The sequence below is a fragment of the Gymnoscopelus microlampas genome (genome assembly GCF_963454915.1).
Source record: "Gymnoscopelus microlampas genome assembly, chromosome: 14".
NCBI classification, from domain to species: domain Eukaryota; kingdom Metazoa; phylum Chordata; class Actinopteri; order Myctophiformes; family Myctophidae; genus Gymnoscopelus; species Gymnoscopelus microlampas.
In genome coordinates, this window is record NC_139951.1 from 22,600,564 (window position 1) to 22,614,194 (window position 13,631).

The 13,631-nt window shown below is 42.4% G+C and overlaps 2 protein-coding genes across 2 annotated transcripts in view; one reads left to right on the top strand and one right to left on the bottom strand.

Moving 5' to 3' along the window:
- Positions 1–13,631, top strand: part of LOC311060979 (arf-GAP with dual PH domain-containing protein 1-like) — a 314,152-nt gene that overhangs the window by 19,222 nt on the left and 281,299 nt on the right. The window lies entirely within an intron of this gene.
- The window catches only part of shisa8b (shisa family member 8b), a gene marked incomplete at both ends in the record, with an annotated part of 36,951 nt that continues 29,127 nt past the window's right edge, over positions 5,808–13,631 (bottom strand). Inside the window, 2 exons of the mRNA XM_084078249.1 lie at positions 5,808–6,403; positions 10,411–10,524. Coding sequence (XP_083934375.1) covers positions 5,808–6,403; positions 10,411–10,524 — 710 coding nt within the window. The remainder of the gene's footprint in view (positions 6,404–10,410; positions 10,525–13,631) is intronic.

Consider the following 13,631-nt stretch of genomic DNA (forward strand, 5'->3'; position numbering starts at 1 on the left):
CAATCTTATCTTCACATAATTATCCCTCACTAATGCTCATTATTAGATGGTAGACCATACCATTTCTGTCTACTCGCTCTGCATCTCAGAAGTGGGCTGTGGACAATTTCTAACAAGATTCCAAACTTTTGCATTTTATTGGCTTCTGTTTCAGCATGCTAACTTTCCAGGAAGACGAAGGCTGTAGTTTCCATTAGCTATTGCCTATTGCTGATGTCATTGATAGGCAGGTTTCTGTCCACGGCCCACCTCTGAGCGAGTTAATTCATCTTATAATGAGCATTATACTAATTATATGAAGATAAGGTTGAACATTGGTGAAGAGCTCCCTTTAACAGAACATAAGCCATTTGGTGGATATGCTTCAATCCAAACACCTTACAGTACCATGAATTCATGCATCCTTAGCCTGGCCCCATTAGGAATCAAGCCCCTAACCCTGGCAGTGATGAAAGTCTTGCTCAGCCAATTGAGCTACACAGATCGACATAATTCAAAAGTATTGCATGACTCAAGAGAGCACTAAGAGAAAAGCCCAATGGGAAAAAGGGTTATGCATCAGAGGGCCACAAGGAAATGAGCAGTTGCAATAGGAGGACAAATGAGTGCAGAGAGAGAGAGAGAGAGAGAGAGAGAGAGAGAGAGAGAGAGAGAGAGAGAGAGAGAGAGAGAGAGAGAGAGAGAGAGAGAGAGAGAGAGAGAGAGAGAGAGAGAGAGAGAGAGAGAGAGAGAGAGAGAGAGAGAGAGAGAGAGAGAGAGAGAGAGAGAGAGAGAGAGAGAGAGAGAGAGAGAGAGAGAGAGAGTGTGTGCAGAGATTGAGGGAAAGAGGCATCAAGCAGGACAACATGAGACTGGCTGTCAGACAGAGGATGATGACTAAAAACAGAAGAATGGAAAGCCAATTCCATAGTCGGCGATTAGAAAGAGGGAAATGAAAGAGAAAACTGGGCAGATGATGAACGGAGAATGGGACTCAGAGGAGGAATAAAAAGGGTTGGTTGTGTGGGTGCACTAGAGTGCGTGTTGGGTGAAGGGGTGCACCTGGACACATAAGACCCATGAAGACATATTAGAGACCAAAGTTAGACTTCATGGAATATCACCCACAATCAACGAGAACACTATGCCACAGGTTGCAAGAGAGCTTACAAAAATATTAGGAGCTTTAGCATGACTTTTTAAAAGGTGTGATCAAATGCAGAATATCAAGACTTAGAGATAAAGCTTATTGAGGGAAATTACTTGCACGTTGCTGCTAGCCATAAGCGCTGATATAAAGATGATCTGCAATGTATTGCTCATTTGCCTCGCTAAATCACTGATTTTTGTTTTGTTTTTAAAGGGAGACAGAGGGAATCCATTCCAGAGTGTTTTTCTTTGAGATAGACAGACAATAGCAAAGTTAAGAGGGGGACCGCAAAGAGGGCACAAAGACAATACTCTGTCAGGAAGGGGTAGCTCTAAATTGTTCAAGTGTCTTTACTCCTACCTCATTTATGGGTACTTTATTTTCATCTTCAGTGCATTTTAGAGCGTACGACTTTGTTACACCACCCAGATAAGTGCACATCGTTACGTAACTCTAGGAGCTGTCCTGCATTTTGGGCAACGTTGAAAATTATTTAATGTAACTGCTTGATTCTTGCCTGTTAGATCACAGTAGCTTTCAAAGTCCAGACCTCATCAGGTATGCATAATCAAACTGGCTGTGTGGAAGGTCAAGCCTGTCATTTGATCCAAATTCCAAACGATAAAGATTTAAACTCTTCTCTTTCCAGGACAGTTGCACATTTGCGCTAGAGTTTGACATTTGAAATGTCAGACCCTTTTGATCCCCTGTGTAACACACTTGCGCGTGTGTGTGTGTGTGTGTGTGTGTGTGTGTGTGTGTGTGTGTGTGTGTGTGTGTGTGTGTGTGTGTGTGTGTGTGTGTGTGTGTGTGTGTGTATGCATGACTGTCCAGTGTAATTCTTATGTTGTATTGTATTGCTGTTCATGCGGACCATGTCACACGAAAATGTAGCTGCTTGTACCTGTGTGACAAATACACCCCTCTTGATGATATTGTATAGATTATGACCTTAAAATAACGTCTTGCATTTAGTAATTGACTTCATCATTTGGTGTCATTTTGCTTATTTATTTATACAGTATGTGCTCTTATCTGTTTGGCCCAGGACAGCTCTGCTCAACTATGAATCTAACTCCACAATAATACTAATCACAGTTTGGCCCGTTGCAAGTTGTGCTTGCAATGTCACTCTTAGTCTTTACCATTGTAAGTAGCAGCACAAACATTATTGTGCAAACAACTCTGTGTGGCCACAGCTGAAGACATCAGCAATAGCTCAAATAATTGTCCAGGGTCTTGATATTATAACATCTCGCCAACCATCACGGTTGATCCCTTGTTGAGTAGATACTGTACTTTATCATGTCCCACTTCTGTTACAGAAGTTCCTTTTCATGATGTGAAAAGACATATCTCCAAGAAGTTCGTCATGTGGTATTCCCCTCCCCTGAATCAGTCTCGTCTCCAAGGACATACCGGCAGGTAAAAATCACATCATCTCTCTCTTCTTACCGTAAGTGTTGTCTCCTATTTCATATCCTGATCTTTCTATCAGGGCTCTGAGACCTCTGACTGTTATCATTTTCCCCATAATGTTCACAATAAAGAGATGCAATTAGGAGTCCACAGAAAGAGTTTTATGGGCGGAGGAGCGCTCTGGATATGTCCAGGGTGCTCGTAGGCAGTGCTTATTGTTGCCCGCAATGTTCAAATATATCAACCGTTGCTGTCCTCAAACGTTGTGTCATCTGTGTTATTGGCACAAATAGCCGTGGAAACAACGCTAAACATAGACTTGAAACATAGACTTCTCATGGTTGCCACGATTCAGGTCGTAATTGACAGAGTTGTCAGACAAAGCCAGGAGGATCAAACTTGACATCGATGAGCGGCGCTTCGCTCCAAAAGTTTTAACTGTTTTCAGCTTGAAGTGCCTTGAGCACTCTGCCTAAAACTGCTGGATGTCGAGAGTGCTGAAACGCGATGCTCAGCGTTGGGAAGAGGAGCACTCCAGCGTGCCTTTATGAAATGCAAGGCAGAAAGGCGCTGGCCGCTCAAAAGCGTTTTCTGTGAACACGAGCTCCACATTGTTTGTCCTCTGCTGTCTAGGACTCAGAGAGGTGATGTGGGTGGTCTGCCACACTTCAGGGTTTCAAATGCCTCCATGAATCTCACTCCAATGACACCTCAAAGGGATAGCGTGTACGCACTCTCACATACCACACACACATACACAGAATGTCCAATGGTCGGACACACAGATCAGCAGTGACTCCCTCAGCGCCCCAAGGAAGGAAACACGAGTTAGTCTCTAGCCCCCGTCAACTCTCCTTTTTCACCGTTTTCTTTCATCGTTTTCTTCCTTCATTGCTCTCCTCCTTTCTCTCTCTGCTCTCTCTCTCTCCTTTCACCACTGCCCCTTTCTATCCTTTCTAAAGAAGTTTAGCCCCTGGCTCTTACCATGTACTCCAGTCCCCCCCCCCCACACACACACACACACACACTCGCTCTAACCTCCTTTCCCCCTCCTCCCCTCTCACTGGGCTGGATAAAGGCTGATGGAACGTGACACCAGGGTGCATGGCATTGTCCCCACCATCAAGTTAATGTGACCTGGGGGCCGACATCCCTGAATGTTGGACCTAAAGCACGCTGCACACTTTAACCGGGACAGAAACTTGGAGAAGAGAGAGAGAACGTAGAGATATACAGATATACGAGCAGGGCTCTTTAGCATAATGTTAGCAAACAATATATAATGACTAGAAAGAAATGCTACAGATCTCACCTGTTTTTAAGTAAGACTTCGTACATTTCAATTTTGGAAATTGTGAGACACACAAGTCTCAAAATCTCTATTTTGCTTTTGCTGAAGAACAGCCATTGTATTAAGAGATTAGAGTATTTTGTTGCTTGCTATATGTTTGCATGATTGCCATTACAATTTGTATGAACAGGTACGACAGTTCTATTAACCAGGTCTGATGTATTGCTATATCCTTTGTGTTGTCCTGACGCTTAAGCAATGGAAAGAAGAGTCAAATTGTGCTGAAAATGATCCTCACTCCACCCTAGATGGAGCAGCGCTCTCACTGTAGCATGGCTGAACATCATACTTGCATAATAAAAAGGTAATATTGGAAGTATAAAAACAGCAAACACACAGGTCTTCTATATTTTACATTATTAAATAATACACAGCAGTTCAAATCCTTATGTTCCTACCATGTTTGAACAACAGGAGTGGCAAATTAATGTCAAATAAAGCAATACATACATAAATGAACAGATATAGCAGTGGTGTTGGTTACTATGTAATGGCTGTCTGGGTGGACTGGGTGTAAACTCGGGTCTCTCGCTCCGAACATCAGTCCTATCAATGTCAGCTCATATCCAAATATGAGTCCATTTGTTCCCTAAAAACAAATATAGCCACACCATTTGTTTTATTCTTAGCAGTCTGCCAGATCTGCATCAATCACCTAAATATAACTCAGCAGATATTCTTCCCACAACTATCTCAGAATGAACCCAACCTTAAGTCTCACAACAATTACTGTTGTTACCTAAACTTGGCCAAAGGTAACCCTTAACCTAAAGCAAATGTGGCACAGCCATTGATCTGTTTTGTATTGCATAATGTGCAATGATTGTCCTTACCCCTGAGCTTAAAGGGATAGTTCACCCCCAAAATGAAAACCTGTCTGGAAACCTGTGTATGATCATTGTATGTTCTTTTGAAAATGCAACACAGTAAAATCCTGAACGTCAATTTATGTCAGAGAGTGAACAAATGGACCATTATGGGTACATTTTCTGACATTTGTACACTCTTTGAGTTAAAAGTGTGTCGTGTTTAGAAGAAAACGTGATTGTGGAAAATCTAGCCTGGTATAAATGGCCAGGGGGGAGTAGCATCATGATCAAGGAATCCAGGGGAAAAACCTTATTGTACAACCTAAGATTTGATTGTAGGATTAATTAGAGGCTGAAGTGGATGTCCCACTGAAATATTTGGGGTGGAGGTTCTTCCTGGGCCTGCATGCTGGGAGTGTGCGTGCAAAGTTTACGCCAATTGTTCACGATTTGTGGCATTTTGTGCAAAACGGGCCCCTCCCGCAAACTTTGAAAACCAATTCGAATGGAATCAGAACAATTTGATTATGTGACCACAGAGATAATTATTTACTCTTTGGCGTGAGTATTCGAGTAGTAGCAAAAAGTTTGTTTTGAAGAAAGCGCAAAATGGCGTAAAATCTTGTTAGATGGAAATGGGTGTGGCCTATATGGGGAGTTGCGTCATGATGAGGGGAAAAAGAAACATTACCCTGTTATAGCACCACCATGAGGCCGATTTGAAAATGTTGTGCCAGAGGTTCTTCCTTGGCCTACTGGGACTGTGCGCGCAACGTTTCATGCCGATCGGTCCAACGGTGCCGGAGATTAGCTGTTCACAGACATACACACACACACAAACGGACGGACACACGGATGGATAGGACCAAAAACCTGGTCTCCGACCTTCAGCCATCCGGCCTGGCCTGAGACATACCAGCCATTTCAACCTGTATTATACTATAAACACTGGTGATGCTGCTACACTGTTTTCCTTTCAGTCCTGCTCCTCTCGCTACAGGCTTTCATTTATTTATCACCTATAGAAGACCACTGAGGCCAGCATGCCCTCATCCTAGTACGGAGCTAACACCGGGTCGGTCCCTGAGGCTCTGGAACCTCAGACGGTCACTTCAGTCTTACTGTGGGTGGAGTAGCTCTTGTGCCTGGTGTGGTGGTAGTAGGAGGAAGGGTGGGGCAGGTGGTGACCATGGCCCTGGAAGTGACCCAGCACCCCTCCTCCCTCCCCGCCTCCGTAGGCCCTCGTGTACGGCTGTCCGAACAGGTCTGGCATGTTCTCTATACTGTGCTGCCGCCGGGTGGAGTAGGCGTGCCTTCGGGACGAGTGGTGGTGGTACCCGCCGGCGGCCGAGGAGGTGCGCCCAGGCGCGGACGTCTGCCTCTGGACGTGGCGGCCACTTGACTCCCAGGCCTTGAAGGCAGAGCCGGAGATGACCGGGAGAGTGGTGGTCTTGGGCATGCGCTGGTGCTCCAGGTGGTTGGGGGGTATGGAGATGGAGAGCGGGGCGTGGAGGTCGGCCAGGTGGTGGTGCCCCATCAGTGGGGACTGGTGGAGGTAGGACTTGTCCTTGAGGTGGTGGTGTTGATGGAGGGATGATGAGTGATGGAAGGATGGAATAGGGGGAGGAGCGGCCTGGTAGTGAGAGAAGTCCATCAGAGGGAAACTCTTGTAGTAGCTACGAGACGCAGTGTCAGCTGGGGGGGGGGGGGGGGGGGGGGGTTGGGGAGAGAGAGAAAGAGAGAGAGAGAGAGAGAGAGAGAGAGATTTAGTGCTTGAACATTGTCAAAAACAAATAGAAATTAGGCTTACTATCATTTGAGTCATATCCTATTTACATTACCATGGTCTGGTGACAATCTGAGACCGGCGGGGAGTCAACTGGCCTGAAATGAACTGTCACTGAGCATACATTGTGCCTGTCATCGTAGTCTTCAAACCCTGATCTTGGTACTTGTTTTATACACTTTACATTGTCTATTTGACATATCTTGCGTAATCATTTAATGTACTTTACATTGTCTATTTGACGTATCTTGTGTGCTCATTTAATGTGTCATTTATGTTTTGTTCAGTTGTAGGCCATGCATTGTGTTTTATGCCTGGCTGCAACCAACTTTCCCACGGGGGACAACAAACATCTTGAACTGGGATGATCTAATATAACAGGCTTGTTTGACAGACAGTCAGTCCAGAGTGTCATTGGGCCCTTCCAGCAAGGCTGTCAGACTCAATCTCATTGTGGGCCTTGTTAAGAATTTACAGCCAAGCCTGGGGTGGACATTTATATTTTCATAGAACAATCATCCTATTTATAACTACATGACAAAAAGTGATTTGTGATTAGATATTTATTTGTTTCATTTTATTTATGCTTTAGTTAACCAAGGTAATACTACATTGAGATTTCCATCTATTTCCCAAGTGGGTCCTGGTCAAGAAGGCAGCATACATATAGTTACACATTTAACTAAGATATATGTATATTTTTAGATATATATTGAGAGGTGGTAAAACGCCTATAACTTTAAAGGCCCAGCTATGCTATACACATGTCATGACCATGTGACAGACAGGTCACAGATGTGCTGATAAGGTTGGCTGTTGGCGGGACTCTGCATACCAAGTTTGCTTGTCTACGCATGTTATTAAAGACAAAACTGCTGGCCCTATAGTTAATGCTCATCTTTTGGAGGAGATGGTCGATGGAGATCAAAAGCAAAGGTTTTGAGCTCAGTTTGACTTTTTAACTGAAGGAACAGTAGAGTTCGACCTGCCTTTAGAATGGTAGCCATGTACCGGTAGCCAAAAATGCCCCTGTTGATTACCTAATGAAAGATACCAGGTGCTAATCCACAAGAAATGAGGATCCTACTATGTGTGTTTCAGATATAAAACTAAGACTGTGACCAGCTGTCAGCATCACTGTTGGTGACAGGACACATTTTGTGATTCGACTATGTCTTTTATCAGTCATGTTATGAAAAATGTGATCATTGACCAATCTGCATAATGACCTTCAGGACATTGGACAATGGGGAGTTGAACTTATTTTTTACATGAGCAATGCCTTGTGGCTTTCCATTGTAATGCGTGCCTGGAAATACTGTCTGTAGCTAAAACCATAATTAGTACTAACCTGTGTCTCATTAAAAAGTGCTACCAACCCCTTAATGACTTATCAAAAACATAATATAATCCTACATACATTTTGGTTTGTGTCACCTTTATTGCAGATAAACACACCTTCTTACAAGGTATTCTTAATGTAACACTGACACAGAATCAATCAATCAATCAATCAATCAATCAATCAATCAATCAATCAATCAATCAATCAATCAACGTTACATACAGTAACTGTTCATTACAAGTCCTGCTGTAATGTATGTAAAGTCTCATATTATTTGTGCTGCTGCTGCTGCACTTGCCTGACTTCATTCATCAGTCATCAAAAACCTGAGGACAAAATTGGGGGTATGTTTCATAAAATTACATTACATCTTTCGCACTTAACTTACTTTCTTCCTTAAGCTCTTTGTTTCCTTCTCTTCATTGCTGCCTTCCTTTCTGGCTTCCTTCCTTACCAATGTTGTTTGTTTCTTACATTTTATGCTACCATCTTTCCTTCCTTTCACAAACATGTTAATTTATACAAAATGTCACCAATAACATGACACAAGCCTGCACTTGTCCCCCAGTTAAGCGTTTAATGCATATTTACAAATATGGATCCCTTCCACAGACAGTGAGTTAAAGGTCAGACAGAGTCTGAGGGATTCGTTATTGTTTTGATCGAACACTGTTCGATCAAAACAACAGCAACAATGTGCAAAAATGGGTAACTGTATTACTTTTAATGCAGTATGCTTGTTTATGCTTGGCTGATATCGCTTTGAGTGGAAGTGAACAGGACACAACTGTTTCAGTTGCGCATGTGTGATCATACCCTTACTGTGTGCCTGTATAGTCAAGTTATTGCTGGAAAACACACCCACAATTAACATAATTACCTTCAGTTGCTTTTAGCTACCTGTCAAAATGGCTTAATTGAAAAGATTTTCATTGATAAGCTATTCTTATTTTGCCAGCTTATAACTCCATTCCTTTTAAAACTTGATTCACTTTCACCTTTTCACATTCACTGTGTCACCTTTTGTCTCACTCTCTTTGAAATTCAACTTGGATTGAAATTCAGTCTCTCAGTGCTGTCAGTTCATGATGTAGGCTACACTAATGGTGTGTGTGTGTGTGTGTGTGTGTGTGTGTGTGTGTGTGTGTGTGTGTGTGTGTGTGTGTGTGTGTGTGTGTGTGTGTGTGTGTGTGTGTGTGTGTGTGTGTGTGTGTGTGTGTGTGTGTGTGTGTGTGTGTGTTTGATGTAAGTGTCAAATCACAACAAGTTGTCTGAAGACACTTTACATGTAGAGCAGTCACCCGACATTGTCCCACCCTGAGCAACCAATTTTTGCGACAGTGGTAACGAAAAACTCCCCCTTAACTGGAAGAAACGTCAGATCCAGTCTATCAGAAGAAATTATCCTGTCTGTAGGCTATTGTGTTTCAAGCCTCTCAGAGTACAAAATCAGCCCTAAGTGAAGAATTTCTCAGAATTATGGAAAATTGGTAATCAATATTCCTTTCTTAAGGAAAAAAATCCTATCTCCACCAGAAACAAATTACAGAACAAGGCGGCATGCCTTGCACTCATGCACTTTCTGTGTTAAATGGATACAAGTTGAAGACCGGATGATTGCTGCACTTCTGCTTTCAAGATAGAAACGTTTACATTGTAAAACTCCTGTGGCGCACAGTAGTGATCATGTGGTAATTCTGTGTTTTCTTTGCTCTATATTCTAAGTAAACACAGAAATCAATGTATGAACATCATACTGTAGGATGCCAAGCATATTATGAGAATTAAATTGTAGTTCTTGCTGGAGATTCTGTTGAGTCAAAAATGTGGGTTTTTATTCATACATACACATGCACATATACAGTACATACACATATCAGTGTAAGTTGTGTACTATATATGTAATTGTTTTCCTGCATCAAATTTGTTCATCTCTTACCTCTAGTATTCGTTGGTGATAATTTCAGCATGCCAAGGAGTGATTCTGAGATACTTGATGAATACAAGCCCAGGTGATTAGATATACTTTACCCTGGGATCTATAGATTGTATTGAACAAATGGTTTTAAATTATTGGAGTGAGATGGTGGTTGTATGTTGTGTACACAAAAGAGTTGGGAAATTCACCCCCAAACCGTTCCTTTTTATAAGTTATTTTTGGGGCTTCTTTTTATTAGCCTTTCCTTGATAGCACATTCGATATAAGAGAGAGTAGAGGAGTGACATGCAGCAAATGGTTGGGCCTTTGTCAGTGGTCAGCTAATGAAAAGCAGAAGCAGCATGTTAGACCTATTTTCATATCAAGTTTCAGGGAGCCAGCAGGGGAGCATCATTACATGACAGCTCTGCAGCCTCGAGATTATGCTAAAGGTTACCGTGTCTATGGCAGTTATTATCACTGTGTGTGCACCCACACAGTGATCCTTGCTGAGTCCCATGGAGATGTGTGTGTATATGCATCCATGTGTGTGTATGTGCACATGTATGTTTATGTCATGTGTGTGTGTGTACTTACCTGACTTGTGTGTACAAATGAGCCAGTGAACTTGTGGATGTGTGCATGTGGCTTACCAACGGCCTTTAGAGACGTGTACTTGTTGAGAGCCAGGGAACTGTGGTTGCTGTGTGGGTGTGGAAGACCTTGTCCAAACGGACCATACCCTGCATTGTTGAGATGGTATTGTTCTGAAGAGAAGGATAGATGAAGAGAGAGTGGAAAAAGACAACATTTTAATTACGGCATGCAATGAACTTTTAAAACATATTTTTTTACAACATTCATACTATGTGAATTATATTTTTAACATTATATTTATTATATTTATATTTTAATTTAGAAATCTAGAGTTGCTGATCATTTCTTTCTCATAATTTAGTCGTTATGCTGATTTTGTATTCAACTTATTTCATGTCATACGGAAAGAACTAGCCTGCCATCAGATGGTGCCAAGCGGTGATTAACAAACTGCAGAATAAGTACAATTAGTTGGAAAATGTTAGCAAAACGTCTATATAATTAAACAGATTAGTTAACCCTTAGCTACTTTATTGGAGCTGGCAGTGAGTAAAAGTACAAAACTATGTTTGAACTGGTCACCTCACCAGTCTTTTAACTGTGCTGAGCACTGAAAATGAAATAGCTGAATAATATCATTTGTGAGCTTCACTTGATGAATATTGGTAAAATAAAAGTGTCCCTGCCTCTCCTGTTCTTTAATTATACGGACGAAGGGTGAGTGGTCCACTTCTGACAGCCAGCCAGTCTCATGTTAAATGAACTGAGGATAATGAACAATGGAACAAGAGCTTTACTGAAGTCTGCTGATGCGACCTGGTCATTGGATAGGCACAGTAGTTAACCACACACACACACACGCACTCACACACACACACACACGCGCGATCAATTCGTGAATGCTCACATGGACACAGATTTGTACTTTGATAAGCTATTATTCCACATTAGATAATTACAATGTATACGTTTTTAACATACGCTTGCACTGATTGGTGAGCTGCCGTAACTTGGATTTATATGGCAGCGGACCAATCAGCACAAGCTAAAATCACATCTTCCCAAGGGATTATACATCAACTGACCGATCAGTGCCACTAAATTGACACCTTGGGCTGAACTGCCACCATGTGCGACCTCAAAATAATGTTAGAAAATTACACTGGAAGAAGAGAGGTGAAGAAATGTCAGAGCTAGTCATTAAAGTTTACTGTGTGTGTGTGTGTGTGTGTGTGTGTGTGTGTGTGTGTGTGTGTGTGTGTGTGTGTGTGTGTGTGTGTGTGTGTGTGTGTGTGTGTGTGTGTGTGTGTGTGTGTGTGTGTGTGTGTGTGTGTGTGTGTGTGTGTGTGTGTGTGTGTGTGTGTGTGTGTGTGTGTGAGAGATTAAGGTAGGGGCACACACACACACACACACACACACACACACACACACACACACACACACACACACACACACACACACACACACACACACACACACACACACACACACACACACACACACACACACTCAGTTTTGTGGTGTGGCTTAAGCTGATTAGTCAGTGAGATGTTCACATGTAATATGGTATAGAAGTGTATATGAAGACGTGTGTGTGTGTGTGTGTGTGTGTGTGTGTGTGTGTGTGTGTGTGTGTGTGTGTGTGTGTGTGTGTGTGTGTGTGTGTGTGTGTGTGTGTGTGTGTGTGTGTGTGTGTGTGTGTGTGTGTGTGTGTGTGTGTGTGTGTGTGTGTGCGCGTGCGTGTGAGATTTTAGACATGTTAAAACCAGTTTGTTAAATCCAGTGAGGCTGACCCCTCAACATGAGGCAGATTACAGGATTAGTCAAATCTTTTTGACGTAACGTCATCATTGTCACCATCATCCACATCAGCTTAATCCTTCCCTTGTTGTTCCCCCTCCTCATTTTCATAACTATCCTCATCATGGCCTGTTGTTGTTCCTTGGTTTGACTGATAGAACGTGACAGACACACTTTTGCTCTTTTGGTAGTTATGAGCTTCTTCAAGGGCTAGTACACACACTGGACCTCATTCACCAAGCCCGGGTAGCCGGGTACGCACAGATTATATACTAAAGTGTACCCGAGTTTTTGCTATACTGAATCTCACATTTGCTCTGAGGCACTCATATGTGCCACAAATAAGTAGCTGTTATTGGAATTCTTCATGCAAAATCAATTAAAATAGTCCCAAACCTCCTATAAAATGTTAATGTGCCCTGAATTGCTAGTTTCGCATTCAGGGTCTGGTGATGCTGTAGAAAGACAGGGTTTTCTCAGTTGAAAATCTAACCGGCCCACTCGGGATAATCCAGTACGAACCAACCGACAAAGAGTCCCACTTAAGCCACGCCCCCATCTCAGAAAACGGCTGCACTCACTGAGAGGGCTTTCAGACTGAATAACGGAGTGAAATGAAATGAAAATTCAAGCTGAGTCTCCGGCTAATAGCCAATTGGAATGGGATCTGAAAAATCTGACTCATACTTCTTGATCACATGACCCCAGAGATATGTGGGGTCATGTGAGTTTTGGACAAAATCTGTAGGAGTAGTAGCAAAAAGTGTGTTTCGAAGAAAACCCAAAATGTCTTAAGTGACGTTACCTGGTAAGTGATCAGCATGTCTGAGATTTAGCTGGGGGCCTGTCCTCTAGAGTGGATTTAAAAGTCATCAATAAAATCTTCAAATCAATTCTGAAATTAAGGTAACCAGCGAAGTGCAGCTAAAATGGGTGTAATGTGATCACATTTCTTAGAATTAGTCTGGCAGCTGAAGTCTCAGTTGGAGACGAGAATAGCTTTTTTGCAGAGGCCAGAGTATACGAAATTACAAAAGTCTAAATATTACAACCTTTTCAAGGTCTGCTGGTGATAAAAAGGAAATAACATGTCTGAAGGACTTGACGAATGAGGTGTGACTTGACGAATGAATGACGGGTGTGAATCAAAAATCACACACAGGTTGCGGGCTGCATGCGTGACATTGGAAGATAAGCTACTAAGCTCTGTCCGGAAGGAAAGTGTGGAATTAGGGGGGACAAAAATTATTTCAGATTTAGCCTCATTAAGCTGGAGGAAATTCAGAGACATCCAGCGACGGGTTTTAATGATATGTAAAGCTGCCATCTACATAACAGTGAGAGTTAATTTTGTGATTGCGAATAATGTTACCAAGTGGGAGCATGTAAATAGAGAACAGAAGGGGACCCAGAATTCATCTGTGGAACACTTGTCTGTGAGGTAGGAGCGGAACCAGTCTAAAGCTATCCCCTCAAT